The sequence below is a fragment of the Struthio camelus genome, chromosome 1 (genome assembly GCF_040807025.1).
Source record: "Struthio camelus isolate bStrCam1 chromosome 1, bStrCam1.hap1, whole genome shotgun sequence".
Taxonomy (NCBI): Eukaryota; Metazoa; Chordata; class Aves; order Struthioniformes; family Struthionidae; genus Struthio; species Struthio camelus.
The window spans coordinates 219,821,428-219,839,467 of NC_090942.1; the positions used below are offsets into that span (position 1 = coordinate 219,821,428).

Below are 18,040 nucleotides of genomic sequence, written 5' to 3' on the forward strand. Positions count from 1 at the left end.
AATCCGCTCTTTTGAATTCAGCGGTTCAGAAGGTTTCATGTGTCTTTGGCATTAAATAATGTGAAATGAACAAAGACATCAACATTTTTTATACATGCACATGGGCTTGTGTGCTTATGTGTATGTATATGCATATATATGGTGTATATATAAAGAAGTGAACATTCTTAAAAGCTATATATGTATATGTGTAGTGCCTTATACATATAAATATATGGTCCATCATTCTAATTCCATGCACAACTGCACTATAACCATTGTGGTTTATAAGATCACACTTCATATATGCATGACTCACTGGCTTCATTCATGTTTCCATATGTATGTAGAAACATAGCAAAGCAGACATTCCTAGAGACATTGCAGGACAACCTCATTGAGATGGACATTCTCACCTCCTCCCGACATGACGGTGCTTACAATGATGGGTATGTGACACTTATGTGGTCTTCCTGTTTATTGTACAGTCATTATGATCCTTGCATGAAAGCATTTGGTCATATCAGTGATGTTTAAGGGCAACACCATTGCTGACCTCTTCCAAGGTGGCTTTAAAAAAAAAATGAGGTTCTTGAGCTTGGAGCACTGTGTCCTGTACATATTAATGGCAGACTCATTAATATGATAGTGATCCACAGCATTCCATTTGCTTTTTTCCTCTGTTTTTGAAAATTATTTCGCTAGTAATAAGCACCTACAGCAACTTAGAGTCCCGTATAGACTAAGATTTATGTCATTTTGATAAAGACCTTGAGCTATTATTATGCCAGCTGCCTGATATTTCACTGTCAAAATAATATTTTTCAGGTGCATTATCTTACAAAAGATACAGAGTATCTTTTAATATTACTGGTTTTTCTCTTGAAATCTAAGCCCTTGATCTAGACTCAATCACCTATTCTGCCATTTTTACTTAACTTTTGATCACTTACTTAACTTTTAAGTTATAAACAGCTTCTAACGTGACACTTAGAAACATAGCCCTTGTATAGGTATTTCCTAATTTGATAGTCTTTATCAGCTGAAGATCTAATTGATATCCTTGAACACTGCTGGTGCCTCTTTACTCAAGCCAGATACATCTGTATCTAAATAAATACTTTCTAAAACACAGAACAGGAACTAAATCCATGTGAAAATGAATGTTTTGATGCAGAGCATTAGCAGAAATAATGAATCTTTCTCTAATGCTCAATAGTCATGCTTAGAACATCAATAAACCACGGCTGTAACAGTATAAACACTTATTTCAGCGAATTCCATATCACTTTATATTGCACAAATTAGTGGCTTTTCTGCATGATGAAGTTTCTGCATGTGACATTTGCCCCTATTACTGTACGAGTGGCTTTGACAAGGAAATAGAGTCAAGTCTTCATCTGGTGTAATCCATTGCCTTGAGTGGCTCCCATGGATCCGTGCTGATTTACGCTGGCTGAGAATCTGACCCTTAAAACCATGGCAGAAGATGCTAGCTGTACTGGGGCTGCTTCTCAGTCCTCACAAGCGCAAGTACTTTTGTTTGACATCGGCATGGTCACCATGGTGATAGGCGAGTCGGATCCATTTCACAAGTTTCATTCCTGGAATTTGGATGCTCTGTATTTCACGAGAAGTGTCCCACCAAAATTAAGTTTTTTCATTTAAGGATTCCCATGGAAAGAACTCCCATTGACACACTTTCATTTAAGGAACTCATGGACCGCAGTGGGCTTTTTTCACGGACTTTCATGAGTCTCAGAAAAGGTCCTCATAGGCTGGCTCTCAGGCTGCATTTTTAGTAATGAGCAAAATATGGTGCTTCCCGACGTGTCACTGGGCAGGAAACACTGCCGTTGACAGTATTCACACTTTTCAAAGGTAGGCATCTACCAAAAGTGCTCTGAACTGTCATCCTGAGGCTGGTGTCTCTCCCCACTGGCTATAGGCAAGTGAATTGCTTGAATGCTAAGCTTTGATGGCCTTAACCATACCATCACCCTTAAATTCTAATAATACTTAAATTTGCCAGGAGGAGACAGTGTGAATATTCCCTTCCGTGACACTTTGGGTCCTCTTGAATGGCCTAAGTGCTCTTTCCCCATCTCCATTCAGCAATTCGATATAAAAAAAAAAAAAAGCTCTCATGCAGTGATCAATACAGTTAATTGGTAAATGCCCTCCCTTCTTTAGTCCAACCCATGCTCCCACTAAGTTTGAGTAAGGCATTTCTGTGGGAGCGTGAACAGGCTCTCAGTACTGCCTGTGCCACCAGTCCGTCGTAGCTGTGCTTGGGATATTCATTTCACTGTAACGTCAGCTTTTCCACAGAGGCGACTGCTGCCATCGAAGAGTTCTCTGTGGCATTGCTGGCACTGTGATTTTTTTTTTTCCCTTTACTCTGTGTGACTTGCCTTTGATTTTTTTTTTTTTTTTTTTTATTCTTCTCTTTTGTGCATGCCATCCATGTATTTAGCCAGCATTATGTGGAGCTGCTTTCCTCGTCCTGGCAGCCATCGCCATCCTCTCACCCCTAGTTTTCCTGCTGCTTGGAGTTTTGTGAGGAGTCACCTGCTGTTGGTCTTTCTTCCCTCAGGCACTTCCTGTTTAAACCTGGAGGCACTTCTCCCCTTTTTTGTACAACGTCGCCGGGATACCCCTTGACGTCCAGCACTGTGTACTCGCCTCCCCCTAGGCCCCTTCCCAGAAGTACGTTCTCTAGGCCTGCCTTTAACCTGAAGAAACCCTATAAGTACTGTAACTGGAAATGTGCTGCCCTGAGTGCCATTGTCATCTCAGTCGCGCTGGTGATCCTGCTGGCGTATTTTATAGGTAAGCTTATTTATCTTTTCTGCTTTTATTTCCTTTGTCTGCAGACCCCACCCATAATGCTAATGTTTGGGAACAGAGGGCCAAGATGGCAATACTCGTAGTAACTGGGAAATAAGGCTTATGTTGACTTAACTGAGGTTACAGTGTTGTTATGGTAGGTAGCAAAATTTAGCCCAGTGCGTGTAACAGAAACAGAATTGCTTAGTGAGACATGTCATGGTGTGCTCTGTTTAAACAACACAGATTGCTTACTTTCTGAAGAGGAAAGTGTAACTGGAATGAGACAAGTCCACCATGTTTTCTCAAAGCAACCCATTAAAAACACCTAATGAAGCACATGTCCTAAACACGGGCCTATCCAGGTCACAGGTAATTCTGTCCCATCAGTGGGAGCAGTGTCAGAACCAGAATCCTGACGACACAGAAATGTGTTTTTCTTCTATCTCTTGGTGGCACATCCTAGCCATTTAAGCATTCGTTTTGAAGTTCACAGTGACGAGGGAAGGACTGGGTTTAGATTGTGGCCCAGCAGGGCCTTTTTGGAGTAAGAGGGATTCCAGAAAATTTGCCACTAGGCTGGAGCAGCAGTGGGATTTTTACTTGAACTGAGTATGGTTTGAGTTTCATTGGTCTCTAAAGGTTGCCAGTGTTCACTGCAAAAGTAATTGAATGGTTAAAGGTGAAAATTATATTTTGCACCCTGTGAAGTGGGGGTGTTGCCCTTACTTTTTCTTCAGTGAGGTTTGATATTTGCGTTACAAATGCCTTATAAAGGTCCGTTCCTAAAATCCTATTGTAAACTGTCAGTGGAGCAAACTCTAATTGTCATACACTTACAGATATGACCACAGGTAGAAGTGCCTATTTCACACAGCACAAGTGAGTCTTTGATTTTATGGTGACTTCCTGTACACTAATGATCTATAAAAGGTTGCGGTTAGAATTACAAATCCTAGCCTGTACCGAAAGACTTTTGCTTTCATTTCACAGGAGTATAATTAGCACTACCACAAAGGCTTGCTTTTACTGTGTTCCTTTTATGTGCGTTTCTTTAATGACTGATACTTTTCCACTTCTGGCTTGCATCATACTTTGGCCACTTTTGTGCCTCTTGTAAGAGGAGCAGGAATGATTAATTAACCAACATTAAATCAGCAGCAGTTTGATGGAATATGCAGTCAATTTTCATCATTTGCTATGTACATTTGGCCTCGCCTTTCTCATTTGTCTGGTATTCTCTTTATGCCCTGAACATGGTTCCTTTGGACGTTATCTCTGTGTGTTAGAGGAGTCTCTTTATAACTCAGGATAGTGGTGCCTGTTAATTCTGACTGAGGAGGTATATGCCGTTTGATAGATTAAGAAGAGTTTAGTTTGCCGTTCAATATTCTCGTGCTCAAAAACCTTTTCAGAGTTCTGAAAAGATCAGGCTCCTTTTCAAAATCACAGTTAATGTGGTTAAAAGGTAGGTCCATTAAATGCTCTCCAATCCTTTTTTTTTTTTTTTTTTTTTTTCATTCAGATGAATTCTGTGGCATCTGCCAGGCTCCATGGATGGCTGGCAAGATGCCAGAAGTGTTGATCAGGTTGAACTGCTGTAATTATGGGTCATAATTACTAATTTCTAAAGGAACTATCAATTATTAAAAATCAAATTTGATGGTTCAGCTCAGCATAAACATATTTAACGAAGATTGTCTCTACCAGGCCCAGTGTTCTAATCAACAGGCAAAAAGGCAGATATTTAATTAGATTTTGATGAAAAATTGTGTTTAATTTCAAGTATAATCAATTATTAATTACTGTAATGAGTAACTCTGGTGGGGTTTAGTAATTAACTCATTTAAAAATTATGAATAACCTTTTCATTTGTAATTATTTTCTACATCCTGTCAAGTTGCAGATGAGAATTGTATCACCTAACCCAAAAGAATAAAAAGAATCAGAGTCAAAACATTTGTCCTTTCACCAAGTTGTGCTGAGACATTTTGTATTCTGATAAAAACTATTAAGTTCTTAACAGGAACTTGTTCATTCTTTTAAATAACCTGGTTTATTTGCAAAGCAAGTGGTAGTTTATCCTCCAGTTTTGATTTTTCTATATGTGCTCGTTGGCAGTTTTTTTTTTCTAGATACCTCTCCTCAGTTGAATAATACTTTGCTCCTTTTGATGCCATTGGGAGTGTTTGAGTAGTAAGGTACAACAGATCTTGAGTAAGAAGGTCTAGCCTATGTTACGCTACGCTTTGTGAATACTAGGTACTTGGCTACTTGCCACCTGCTCGTTAGTTAAAATAAGCATAGAAATTATCTATGTAATGACCACTGACATCCTCCAAAGCAAACTGCAGCCACTGAAAACACTCCCGTTTAAGTGAATGGACTTTGGATCAGGTCCAATGGCAGTGGTTTGGCATTCATCCCTTTTTTTGTATACTGATCAGTTAATACGAATACTTCAGACTAATTTCGGTGGCTTTAAAATGCTCTTCACAGCATCAGACACACCACAGTCCTCCATTTTAAATATTAAAAACTACCTTTAGCAGGGTAAGGTTTTAGGTTAGTGGGGTTAGGTTTATCTAAGGTTACGAGGGTGGCAAACTAGAGACATCAGGAAATCCATGAGGGCCTCTGCTATTGTCTTCTGTGTGTGTGTGGCAGATGTTCAGACACAACCATAATGGGCAACTACTGAGGCAGGCAGAGAAGCATGGAAGCAAAGAGGCATTTGGTCATTTCTAAAGTTCTTTGCTGAAGCCAGTTCATATTTGAAATTCATCTGAAGCACTTGATAAATCATTTGTTCAAGGCAAAAAGCCAAAGAGCATCTCTGTGTTTTTTCATTATTTTATGAAAGACTTTATGATGTTTAATTGTCTGAGCTTCATTTATCTTGTTGGGCTCTTTCAAAGAAGAGAGGAGACATAAATAGAAGTCCACAGAAGCTGAACGGCTGGTGTTGTGAAACACTGATCAAGCTGAAAGTTTTACAGGACTGAGTCACTGGTCTTGAGAGATAATGACAAACAAAATATAACAAAGTGTATTAAGCACCAAAAGCTGGGTGTCATTTGCATTAACAAGCTTTTGACAGACGTGCTGCCACTTTTTCAAATGTTCGGAGACATACACTAAGGCAGTGGCAACAATGAACATCAAAGTTTTACACACATGTAGTTTATGCAGATCTTGCGAGCTCCATAGAAGCGTGTCTCGTAGGGTGAGAAAGCCAAAGAGAAAAGTAGTGGCAGGTCAGGGCTGTAACACTAAAACTGCAAGAGCAGCACCCTTGGAACCAATAAAATGGAAGACCCCTTTAAGCAGCTTGTAATTACCCTGCTAGTTTGCTATTCCAGGAGATCATGAGGAGACATCACTTTAAATTAAATGGACCATTTCAGGATCCTCCATTCTCTTGTTAGACAAGAATATTTTTGGTGAGTTTTGCTGGAGCGTGGGGGGTTATGTATGCCACGGACCTTTGTTTTGCAGGGCCAATCTATGGTGAGACTCTTACAGCAGAGGTAATACCACAAGATCATTGCTACCTTGCCAGTAGAACATCTATTTCTGATAAATGTGAGGCCTGCTTGCTTGTAGAGAAACTCCGGCAGTGCTGCAGTTTTTGGGAGGAAGATTTCTGAGTTTAGAAATAGAAAAGACCTATTACATTGCCCAGATCTTCATGCCCAGCAGCTCTTTGGCTAGGTCCTCAGAACAGTTTCTAAATGAATATCCCATGCACCAGTACAGGCTGGGGGTTGACCTGCTGGAAAGTATCTCTGCAGAGAAGGATCTGGGAGTGCTGGTGGACAACAAGTTAAACATGAGCCAGCAGTGTGCCCTTGTGGCCACGAAGGCCAATGGGATCCTGGGGTGCATGAGGAAGAGTGTTGCCAGCAGGTGGAGGGAGGTGATCCTGCCCCTCTGCTCAGCCCTGGGGAGGCCTCCCCTGGAGTCCTGTGTCCAGTGCTGGGCTCCCCAGTCCAAGAGAGACATGGCGCTCCTGGAGAGAGTCCAGCGGAGGGCTACCAAGATGATGAGAGGGCTGGAGCACCTCTCCTCTGAAGAAAGACTGCAAGAGCTGGGCCTGTTCAGCCTGGAGAAGAGAAGATTGAGAGGTGATCTCATCAACGTGTACAAGTATCTGAAGGGGGAGTGTCAAGAGGATGGGGCCAGCCTCTTCTCCGTGGTGCCCAGCAACAGGACAAGAGGCAATGGGCAGAAACTGAACCACAGGAAGTTCCATCTGAACCTGAGAAAAAAACTTCTTCACTGTGAGGGTGACAGAGCATTGGAACAGGTTGCCCAGAGAGGTGGTGGAGTCTCCTTCGCTGGAGATATTCAAAAGCCGCCTGGATGTGATCCTGGGCAATATGCTCTAGGTGACCCTGCTTGAGCAGGGAGGCTGGACTAGATGATCTCCAGAGGTCCCTTCCAACCTAAACGATTCTGTGAATTAGTGATGAAGAATAGTTGCTTTCTTCTGAAAGAGAAGGTCTTACCCAGTGCCTGATGTAGATATCACATTAGATGGAAGTACAATTGGATGTTATTAGGCAGTTGCAATCTTCCTGTGCTTAAGCATGTGCTGCGGTTGCATTGCATGAACAGCAAGAGAGATGTACATTTGATTTGAATTAAAGTTAGGGCTGGAAAACATATGACAAAGCCAAAACAGTCATTCATTTGATTGGAGTCAGAGCTCTCTGCTTTTCAGCTCTCCTTTTATTTGAACTCCTTACAGTCACAGCTTCACTTAAAGAATACTGTTGCTTGCTACAGGCAAAATGCTTTGACAGTAAAGCTTTGCTAGGACTATGATGTGTTTATAAAGTGTCTTTCTTTTATTGTCTAAAATCACCCTCAAAGCCAACTTTATCTCAGCTTCTTCATGATTCTTTGATGCTATGTAGTAAACGTGATTTAAAGCACCTCTCCAAAGCTCTTGGCTATCTAACTAGTTAGCTATGGATGTGAAACATACCAATTACCGTGGTATTTACATGCCACTTGAGATCAGTAGTAAAAGTTATTAATGCTTCATTCTTTGACTTGGTCTGTATTCATTAATCCTATATTTATAGCTTAATAGTAAGGTTTTTATTCAACTTAAAATGTAAAGCAATTTTTTACCCCGCAAACAAGTTTATTTCATTCTCCACTTTAATATTTCTTTTCTAATCCAAGATTTTGCTACTGTTATCATTTGTCATTTTGATGTACAAAGCTTTTTCAGTTTTTTTTCATTTCCATCTTATCTTAGATAAAATGCAGAAACAGTAGCTAAACAATCTGTTCTAGCAAAGCCTTTATATTATGAAGTCAGTCTGTCACCAGAAGAAGTGCTTCCAGGTCTCTTCTTGGTTCTCTCACGTACTTAATAAATTATTGCACATAGTCCAGTTAATAACTCTGTGTCTCAGTTACATCTTCACTTTGCACGTAATGTGCAAAACAGTGAGATCCAGTTTGAAAGGTACTATACTATTATCAGTAATATTTTTATGTCCGAATAAATGTTTGGGAAACTGAACATATCAGGATACTGGTCTTATATTTTGTGGTAGTGCTTCAATATGCGGCTTTTTCCTGTCAAAGCTGACTCCAACTGCGCTAAAGACGTACAAACATAGTTACCGTCACTCCCTCACTCATAGACGTACAGTTAAAAGACATCTAGCTTTCTCTCCTGGTTTTCGTTTTAAAAAGTGGATTACCATACCATCCGATCGTCTCTCATTGATATAGTTTTAAAAAAAACATTTTAACTTGTGATATGCAGTGTTGTTTGAAAGATATGGGCTTTATTCTCCTCTTGTACATGCTCCTTTTAAACTAGTGCAACTTCGTTTACCTTAGAGCTGATTCACGTGCAGTTAGAGGCAAAGGCATCGGTCTTGCTGTCTGCAACAAGAGCTAGAAAAGGTCTAGAAAAGTCTGCACGTATTTGTATACATTCCTGACTGACCTGACTAAAAACAGAAAATACGTCAAGACAGATGCTGACTCTTCAATCCAGTTTTAAATGATCTTGTTGTTCTTTGTTGTTGTTGCTGAGTGCCAGATTTTGCTCATGTAAGTTGTATGTGTAAAGATAAGGCATGAGAAGAGTTTCAACCGCATGAGGAGATGCAATCAAAATTGGAGCTTTCAGGCGATCCTTGAAAAAGTGCATGGTTTTAGACAAGTCACCAGAATCCTTTGCAGAGTTCTTTCCATAGTAAAGAGGGTGGGAAGTCTGCAGGGATTTATGTTAACCTGAATCACACGCTGCTCTTGTGAAGGAGCAAGCGAGGGCAGCTGTGGTGTGTAAAGTTTACAAGAGGCTGGTTGAGCTCAGGAAAGCCGCTCGCGAGGATCTGGCAAAAGAAACTTTCCCTGGTCAGGTCTACAGTGAATTAATGAATCACTCAGATGTTTCAGCCCCAGTCACTTTACAGACGTTCCCCTTCTTCCTCTCCACATGCACACACCCAGAGGGCTGTATAGTACACAGGTAGATCCCCAAAGTACAGCTCGGCAGAGCTATATGAAGGAATGTCGTAGCACTGTAGCTGTATGCAAAGCACCAGAGATAGGGAAGAAGCAAAATTAAAACTAAAAAGGGCTATTAATTTTCAGTCTTATATTTTCCTCAGTTCTGTGTTTTTTTGTTGCAGCTTTAGATGCATGGTTGTATTAATTGTAACTTAAATTTAATTTGCCGTGGTGTGCAAAGTCAGGAAGAGCTTTTTGTATTATTAGATGACTGTGGGCATCTCTTTTGGATTTGGATGCTGTATTATAGCTTTGGATAGCAGCTACTCTTAGCTTTATAGTTCAGAGAAAGGGAGGTAGAAGTGATATAACCGCAGCTGTAAAATGAAGGTGTTAAAGACGCAAGATCCCACTTTAAAGCTAATCTTGTGAAGATCAATTCAGTCAGGTGGGTATTAAAAAAACTCACTATAAAAACCCCATTAAAGAACATTCGCTGTTTCAACCTGAGTAAGATCTGTGGTCTGACATTGAAAATGTGGGGGTAGGAGAAATATTTGAGGACGTATAAGCTATTGAAAGACAGACGCTACCAGAAAATATTACTGGAAAAGGAGAACAGAAAATAATGTAAGACCACCAATTTTGCTAGAGTTGTCCAGTGTGCCAAGAGGGAGAGGTATAAAAGTGAGAGATGTTAAAATTTAGGTATTCTGTGTGATAGCAACACATCCTGAAGCTCAGTGGCAACGTTTCTGCTTTGCAAAGCAGTTAACACTTCTTCAAAATCTGCACTGAACAGAGTCTATGCAATTACTATGCTACACCTTTTAGGAACTGAGTCAATGTTTGTTGGCAGTGGGAAGAAGTAGGAACGCAGAATCTTCTGGTACTTACTCCTTACGTCATCTTCAGTCCCCGCTTTCCAGAGGGCAGCGTCCCATTTGGTAGGCACAACTTGCGCTCCGTCTTCTGAAGAGGATAGGCTGGCCTTTGACAATAGTAAAGCGCATTTTGTTTGAATCTTTCTGGTTTAGTAGCTGTCCAGCTCTATTATTCCGCCCTGTCCTTACTATTTCGTTGCCACTTGATTAGTCTTTGCGTCATCTGCACGCTTAGTCATTTCGTGATTTTATATTACTTATATAACATTGATATGAATGTTAAGTAATTTCAGGTCTACCATCAGTTGTGGAATTCCGACAGAAGTTTTCTCATTTGATGGTTATCCCCTAGTGATGACAATGTTAAGGTCTGTCAGTTAGTTCTTAAGCACGTGTTTACATTGCTCTTTGCCACTGGAAAGTGTTTTTTTCCTTAATTCAGAAGTCACACAAAATTGTATCAAATGCCTTACTAAACTATAACCTTGTCAAAGGTTATAAGATCTATGTTTCAGAAAGGTAATATGATTGGCCTGAGTCACCGTATATTTACTTCCTTTATTCTTTGTCAGTTGAATTCTATGTTATATTTTCCATTATTATGCCTGTAATAAATGTCAGGCTACCCAATCAAAGTGACTTGCATTCTCTTCTTTTCCCTTCTTTCCTTGTTCTAATCTCTTGGTAGCTGGTTTAGTATTAATCAGTAAGTCAGATTTCTCTTTTGCTATCTTGACTCGTTTACCGAATACAAGTTAAATGAGCCTGCAGGTTTAAAAATGTTTGTCCTTGAATAGATGTAGTTTAATGTAATTCTTGGTTATTAATGGACTAGAAAAATTTTTATTTCCTGTAAAATAATTGCATTATCCTAGCTATTTTCAAAAGCCAGAACAAAAATACCGACTGAACGCTTTAGCCTTTACTAGAATATTAACAATTTCCCCATCTCCATCAAGTAAGTAGCTTATACTGTTGCTCAGTTTACTTGGTTTCAGTATACTTTTAAAATGTTCTCTTGTTCTTTTTTTTTTTTTTTTTTTCAAGCTATGGATGTTTTTTCATGCCTTCAGCTTCTTTTATGAACTTTCTGCATAGCCTTAGATTTATATCGATTACTCTCTCTTTTCCCATTGTTCTGCTTGTTGCATATGACTTTTTTATTTCTGCTTATTGTTTTATTTTGACACTGAATGAAGAGGCCCTTTTGTCAAAGTCTGATCCTCTTTCGTTACTGTGGGATCATAGGAAGAATGGCTTCCATTTAAAAGTAGATCAATATGTTTGAATCTCTAACTGGTCAAAAGCAGGCTGCTGAGGTTGTATATCCAGACGGCTCCCTCTGATCTTGGAGTTTGTATCAGTGCATTATGAAAACAGACATCAGTCATGTAACACCCAAGTTAGCCCTTTAGATGCCTGATCCATTCTTAGTTTTAAGAATGCTTAATACAAGGAGAGTGAGTTTAATCTCCATCTCTCTTTATTAAATGGAAAGATATGGGCTCTCACATTTTATGAGCTTTTAGCAGTTGCTTTTAGGGAGTTTTTGTAGTTGTTCTAAGTCCCCAGAAAAGAAAATAACAGCATGCTGACACTGAAAGTGCTGGCCTTGCCTTTGTGACAGTGGCACAGATGTGCTGCTATAATCTTCATTTCACGGCTTAGATTGACCTTTGCACACAGACGCTGAAAAGGAATCAATTTTACAGATCTTAGCATCTACTGAAAGGCGTTCTCCTCAAGTCCATGATTCTATTTCATACTAATTAGTGTGAAATAACATAATTTAATTGCAGTTAAATGGATAGAGAAAGACAGAAACATTTACCTTAATGTGCTTTCTTTCATTGTTTTTAAATAGCGTACATTTTTGTGGGTAACTGCTTACAAGAATAAGCTCAGTTAGGGATGTCAGTGACAGTGAAAAAAAATTCCTTGGTTATACTTTGGTGTTTCTTTCCCTTGCATCCTTTTCTGGCATGAATTAGAAGTTACCTTTAAATTTTTATGTGCAACCAGGTCATACATTTCTATGGGATATGTGCAGCAACACATTCCCTAGGGCTTATTTTTCCTGTAGTTAAAGCTGAGATATGTGGTAGATACACATCCTTACAGTGTTAAGCAAAGTGGTGTTGTTAAGTATACTATCTAGGTAACATACTAGAGGACTTGCAAAATAAAGAACAAAAATCCAGCCTGTTCTTTCCCTCTGGACAAGATTCGAACACCACTGCTTATGCCGAAACGTAAAAGCTCCTGAAGGACCGCTAATGAAGCTCACCATGCATAAAATGTCAGAATCTGGTCCTCAGTAGCAGGTAGTTAGAGACTGGGGAATCTGAGCATTTAAATGAAAAATTAATAAACTCTCTCACCATCACCGACCTCTTCTACCTTTTCCTTTATTTGATTTTATCATACCTTAAATTCCAAGCTTGTCCTTATTGCAGTCAGAAGCATGCTTTCATGCAGGCTTTGCCTAGAAAGATGGTGAGAACAGCAGATGTTAACTGTTTTCAAATATGGCAGCACATAATACAGAAGTGGCATTGCATGTTCCTTACCTTACAAATGTAGCTTCACTTAATTATCTGAAGTAAAGAAATTCTTTAAAAAGCTAAGCAAAACTAAGCAGTTAGCAGAGGTGTGATGGCTATGCTGGCCCTAAGTTTTTTTTCTTTTTTTTTTTTTTTTTAAAAAGTAACACTAATTCAACTACCAGCAGAACATAATTTCTTGTAGTGATGGCAGAAATGATGATGAAATCAAGCTTTCTGGGGTGAAAATAAAAAGGAAAAAAACAAGAAAAAACCTAAGCATATTGATATACCAAACAGTATTAATCCTAGTGATCAATAACAGTTTATTTATATTAGCATGCTTTTCCCAGCCAAGCTGGGACGCTGGCTATTCCAGATTGTAAAACAAATGTACCTGGGATCATTCTGTGCACTGAGGCTAACTGGCCCAGACTGGTTCCATGTCTATGCTATTAAACTCTTACTATGGATGCTCACACCCAAGCTATCTACTGAGAGTGATCTCTGGCCCTTGCTAGCTGAGCTGTGCGTGGGAATTCAGAAAGTGCTAGCTGACTAGAGCCAAAATCATGGCAGGGGCTATGACGGTATAGACTGTTGAGTCCCACTGCCTGGGAACTTTCCTTGGCACTGTTTAATTCAGTAGTATGAGTGTAGTCTCTGGGGAAGATGAAACAAACACTTTGATACATGTGTATTTAATGATGAGACAAAATTAGCGTGGCCTAAGTGATCTGAAGTGAGCTTATCCTAAATAGACTTGAGACAGATAGTGTCTGGATCTTTACTGCCAGTATAGGCATGCACTGGTGTGAAACTTTGCCACTGGATCTACTGGTATTTTATATTCACTTTGCAGAGGTGCAGAGCCAGCAGAGGAGAATCGTGCGACACCTCCCTTCTTTTAGGTAGAACAAGTAATAGTGTGCACTCGATCGTATCTCTAAAGATCCACTCAGATCTGGCTGCTGTAAAACTAGAAAATCTTAGTTCCCACATGCTCAGTAGGGAGCTGTGTAGAAGACGATAGCAAAATTGTCTGCACTGAGTGTATTCCTTCCCTTTGCAACCCCCTCCTAGTGCCACCAACCAGGCTGCGCATATGGCATCCCTAGAAAGCAATTGAACATGCTACGTTCTGGAGTTGCCAGGGCTGAGTGGCAATTTCTGCGCGATTGTTCTGCTCAGCATTGGGCCAGTGGAAAAAAATAGACTGTGATGAGGGAATTAAAGGCTATTACAGAGTACATATGCATACAGGGGCTGATCTAAAATCACACAAGCAATCTTAATTCTGTTCTTTGCTCACTTTTGAGTGCTTTACTTGGCAAAGTTCGGATTTTTTTTCAGCAAATGCTTTTTTTCGGTGTAATTAAATATAAAGATGGCTGTGGGCCTTTTAAGAGAACACCATGGGTTGCACTTGCCAGCAGTTGCCTTAATCTATGTGCTGGATTTAATTCTAAGTCCAAGGGAACAAATCATCAGGTTGTGTTGAATTTCGTTATTGAGAGAGCTTTTCACACTGATCTGAACCATTCACTCAGATTTATAGTTCCTGAAAGTACTGTACTGATTTTTGCCCAGGGTCTCTGGACAGAAAAAAAAATCTGGTGTTATTAATTGTGCTGTGTCACCCACTTTATCAGCTTTTGCAGACTGTACATTCGTATCCATTTGCTGAGCTTTTGTACAGAGAAAAGAGGAATTTTCCCCTCTCCAGATGAACTGTTGGAACAATCTACTTGCAAGTTTATTTCAGAGGGAAAATAGAAAATAAATTAAAAGACTTGTAGCCTATTTTAAAATACCTATATATTTGTCATGTCTAAGCAGTTAAAACAGCAATTTACTCCTCAATACATGTGCAGGTTACCTTTTTTTGAGATCTTTTCAAAAAGTCACCAAACAGGATTCTGTTTTAGAGTTCAGCTGTGAGGATGCTGAGCGTTCTGGCCCCGATCTACTGAATGTCTAAATTCATGCTTCACACCTTCAGCGTCCTCTTGAAATCACTATATTTACTCAAGCTAAGCAAGCAGCACCCTCAAATCATTTACTTGTCTTTATAGTAAAGTTATAGTAAAGCATTCGGAAAGATAAACCCGTAAACTGAGACAAGTTCACGCATCACATTCTAGAACCATGTGAAGATGTTGACCTGCCCAGACTGGAACACTGAATTTAAACTTTGAGCCCACCTTTGTTATGCTGGGATGATAGAAGAAGAGAGATATTGTTTGTAATGTTAAATAACAATCTATATTTTTTAGACTATAAGCAACTGATTGCATTAATTGAGGAAAGCAAGTTTTCTGACAAAAGAAATCTGGTAGAGATAATAAGGGAAGGAAGGAAGCATATGAGAAGTTACTGACTTAACTATGTAAATTGCACCCTTTCTAATTAGGGCCCTGCAGTTTATAGGTGTGTAATGAAATGGCCTATGTAAAATTATACTGTCCACAACAGGCTAGCCCAGAATTTTAGTAATAGTAGAGCAAGGTGGGAGGCCCTCTGTTAAGGCTGCCTGTCCTCATTTCTCTAATTGAAGTGAGTACCCCAATGGGGAAATCATTATTTCTAATATTATATACACGAATTAAAACTCCATTTAGAGGTACAGTGGGACCGTCTTATAATTGACTTTGATCGTGAAGAAATATCTCAGTAATATTTATAGTAATATGGTCTCTGCCAGAAAGGATATCAAGAAGGGAAAACATTGTTTTACTGAGGAAGGAAAGCATGAGTGTGTGTAACACCAAATTTACTAGAGCTTTGGGGACTGAAGTAATCTTCTTTGGTGCAGTAAGCTGCCTAATAGGAGCAAAATGTTGCTGAGACCCATCTTTCAACTTCCTATTCTGCTTTCTCAATGGTGCAGGTGGGTGGAGGAAATTACAGATTGTATTTAAGCAGACAGCTTCTTTAATAAGCCAGAACACCTTTACATATATATATTTTTTTCTATAGGTTGTCACTTGAAAAAAAATCCTCCAAAAAAACCCATAAAAGCATGCTAAGCATTTAGAATTGTGTTTTTCCTCCCTACAGGAAATAACAAATATCCAGCAAGCCACTAAAGGACTAGGGGAGCCAGTGTTCATCTATTAGCAGTTTGAATGGACAGGCAATCTCTCGAAAGTCTTTGATCCCCAGAGGTAATTAGGAAGACATTGAATAGGAAGTGCTGACTCTTTGCATTGAACAAACACTGAGTTTAACTGCTTCATTTTATAACATGTCTTTCTAGTCACTTCCGTGAAAGTTTCAAAGAAATGTGATGCTTCAGCTGGAAGCTTTTTTCTTCCCTATTAAGATCAATTGGGAACTAAATTAAAATATAAAGTATTCTCCCAAGAAGGAACTAATATGATTTGGTAGACCATCTGCTTCTATCTTGGAAATCTTTGATACTGCTCTTCATTCAGGAGGGGCCAAAGAATAACCAGTGTGTGTCAAATCAAAGCAAGTGAGTGTCTTTGCAGCCAGGATTTTTGGTGATTACTACAATGCTTTATTTTCTTGAGAGGCAGTTCCCACTCTGGTGGTAAAATTTTAAGAGGTATGAAGCTCTCTGTTGTTTAAATTCCTTCTTTGCACATGGTGATTCTAGGGAAGTGGAGTAAATCCTGATTATCTCTGAAAGAGCTGTGTCTGGTGCTTGTGTAATTTAAACTCTGAATCTGGAGGAATGGCTCAGCAGACAGGTTCCCAGGTGTTACTGGACATACTCAGTAGCATGTGGCTATACTAGTCTGGCTGTGAAAGTACCTGTCGCTTACTTTAGGACATATGGGATGCAAAAAGAAAAAAATCTATCTGTCTGTCTACTTACTTGTAAATCCTTAGTTTGCTAAGGTGTCCTCAGGCCGTGTCTACACTTTTCAAACTACCATGAGTTCAATAAACAGAGAAGGTGCCTCCTCTTATGTAGTGCCCTAGTGTGGTTAGACCACTCACCCAGGGACAAGGAGATACAGATTTTACAATTCTCAGCATGAAGGGGGTTGAATTGGCAGCCCAGTCCAGTAGAGTATCTTTATCCCCAGCCTGTGAAGAAGGCTTGTAAATCCTTTTTCTCTCATTGAATCACTGTGCAGTCAGGAAGAAGGCAAGACGGAGAGTTTAAAATAATGAGCATTACCCTAAATGTCCTTCCTTGAGCCTTTATTTTATTTTTCCAAACGATTCTCTTGTGTCAAATAAATCAACAGGCCAGGAAGCAGAGCAAAGGAACCTCGCCATGACAAGCTGTGAGTCTTCACTTAAATATCCTGTAATGAAGCTGCCTTTTGGGCTCCTTTCTTTGGAGATATATTAATTTCACATTTCTAGCTGTACAGTGGTGCAGATTCAGCTGTGTTGTGGAGAGCAGTGGATGTAAGATTCGCTGTTCCCACACAGCCGGAGTGCTATCCTGATGTGCAAGTCCATGGTCTTTTGGGCAGGATGACTTCTGAGCTCAGGTTTTCAATTCTTTGAGGAAGTGCTTTAAGCCATGGAGGAGAGCCTCTCAGGCACTAGAAACTACACACATAGCAGTGCAGAGTTTCAGTCACAAGGTAATTGCCAAAATTCATGTAAGAACTGGCCTTGTAGGAATCCCTCTCTCCAGTGGCTGGCTTAGTGATTCAGGTCTGTATGTGTACGTGGTTCAGGTCTGTATGTGTACGTGGTATGAATTCATGATAGGGTACCTAATGTGCCCCCCAGATGATAATAAGGGTCATTGAGCCCTTAAATCAGGATTAGATTCCAATTCCAGAGCTGAGAACCTCTCAGGTACTCGGGGATTAAACTGTTGCTGCGCTCAGTGTTAGAGTGTCCCATGCCCTTGGACGAATGCCAGCTTGGACCTCTCTTGACCAGGGCTCGGCCTTCCTATAAACAAAGAGAGCAGGTGCAACCTACTGCATCCAGGCCTGCTGCTGTTGCCATCTTTTGACACCAGCAGTGCCACAGGAGATGCCTGGATCTTCAACTCTTGTCGTGTTGGCATGTCCTGCCACTCTGTGGCGCAGAAGTGTTGCCCATCACTGAAACGGAACAACCATGTAAGAGAAAAACACAGCATTTATTATCTTTGTTTAATGTTTGTTTTTATTCTCCTTAATCTTACATTCCTCTCTCTTGATTTACTGGAGATTGACAAACCAGTGACTATTTCATGCTGAAAGGCTCCTTTTCATAACATTGAATGTCACAGAAGTATGATTAATTCTGCAACAGTCAATTCTCCTTCTTCTCCAGAAATCATATAATTTCAGTGTAAGGAGAGACAGTTATCCAGATAATTACAGTCAAGTTTAC

General features: G+C 39.8%; 1 protein-coding gene across 2 annotated transcripts in view; it reads left to right on the top strand.

Moving 5' to 3' along the window:
- Positions 1-18,040, top strand: part of TENM4 (teneurin transmembrane protein 4) — a 394,575-nt gene that overhangs the window by 184,494 nt on the left and 192,041 nt on the right. The window contains exons 6-7 of one of the 2 annotated variants that reach the window (XM_068930642.1): positions 330-428; positions 2,576-2,811. In XM_068930642.1, coding sequence (XP_068786743.1) covers positions 330-428; positions 2,576-2,811 — 335 coding nt within the window. The remainder of the gene's footprint in view (positions 1-329; positions 429-2,575; positions 2,812-18,040) is intronic. The other variant, XM_068930643.1, reaches the window with a different exon arrangement.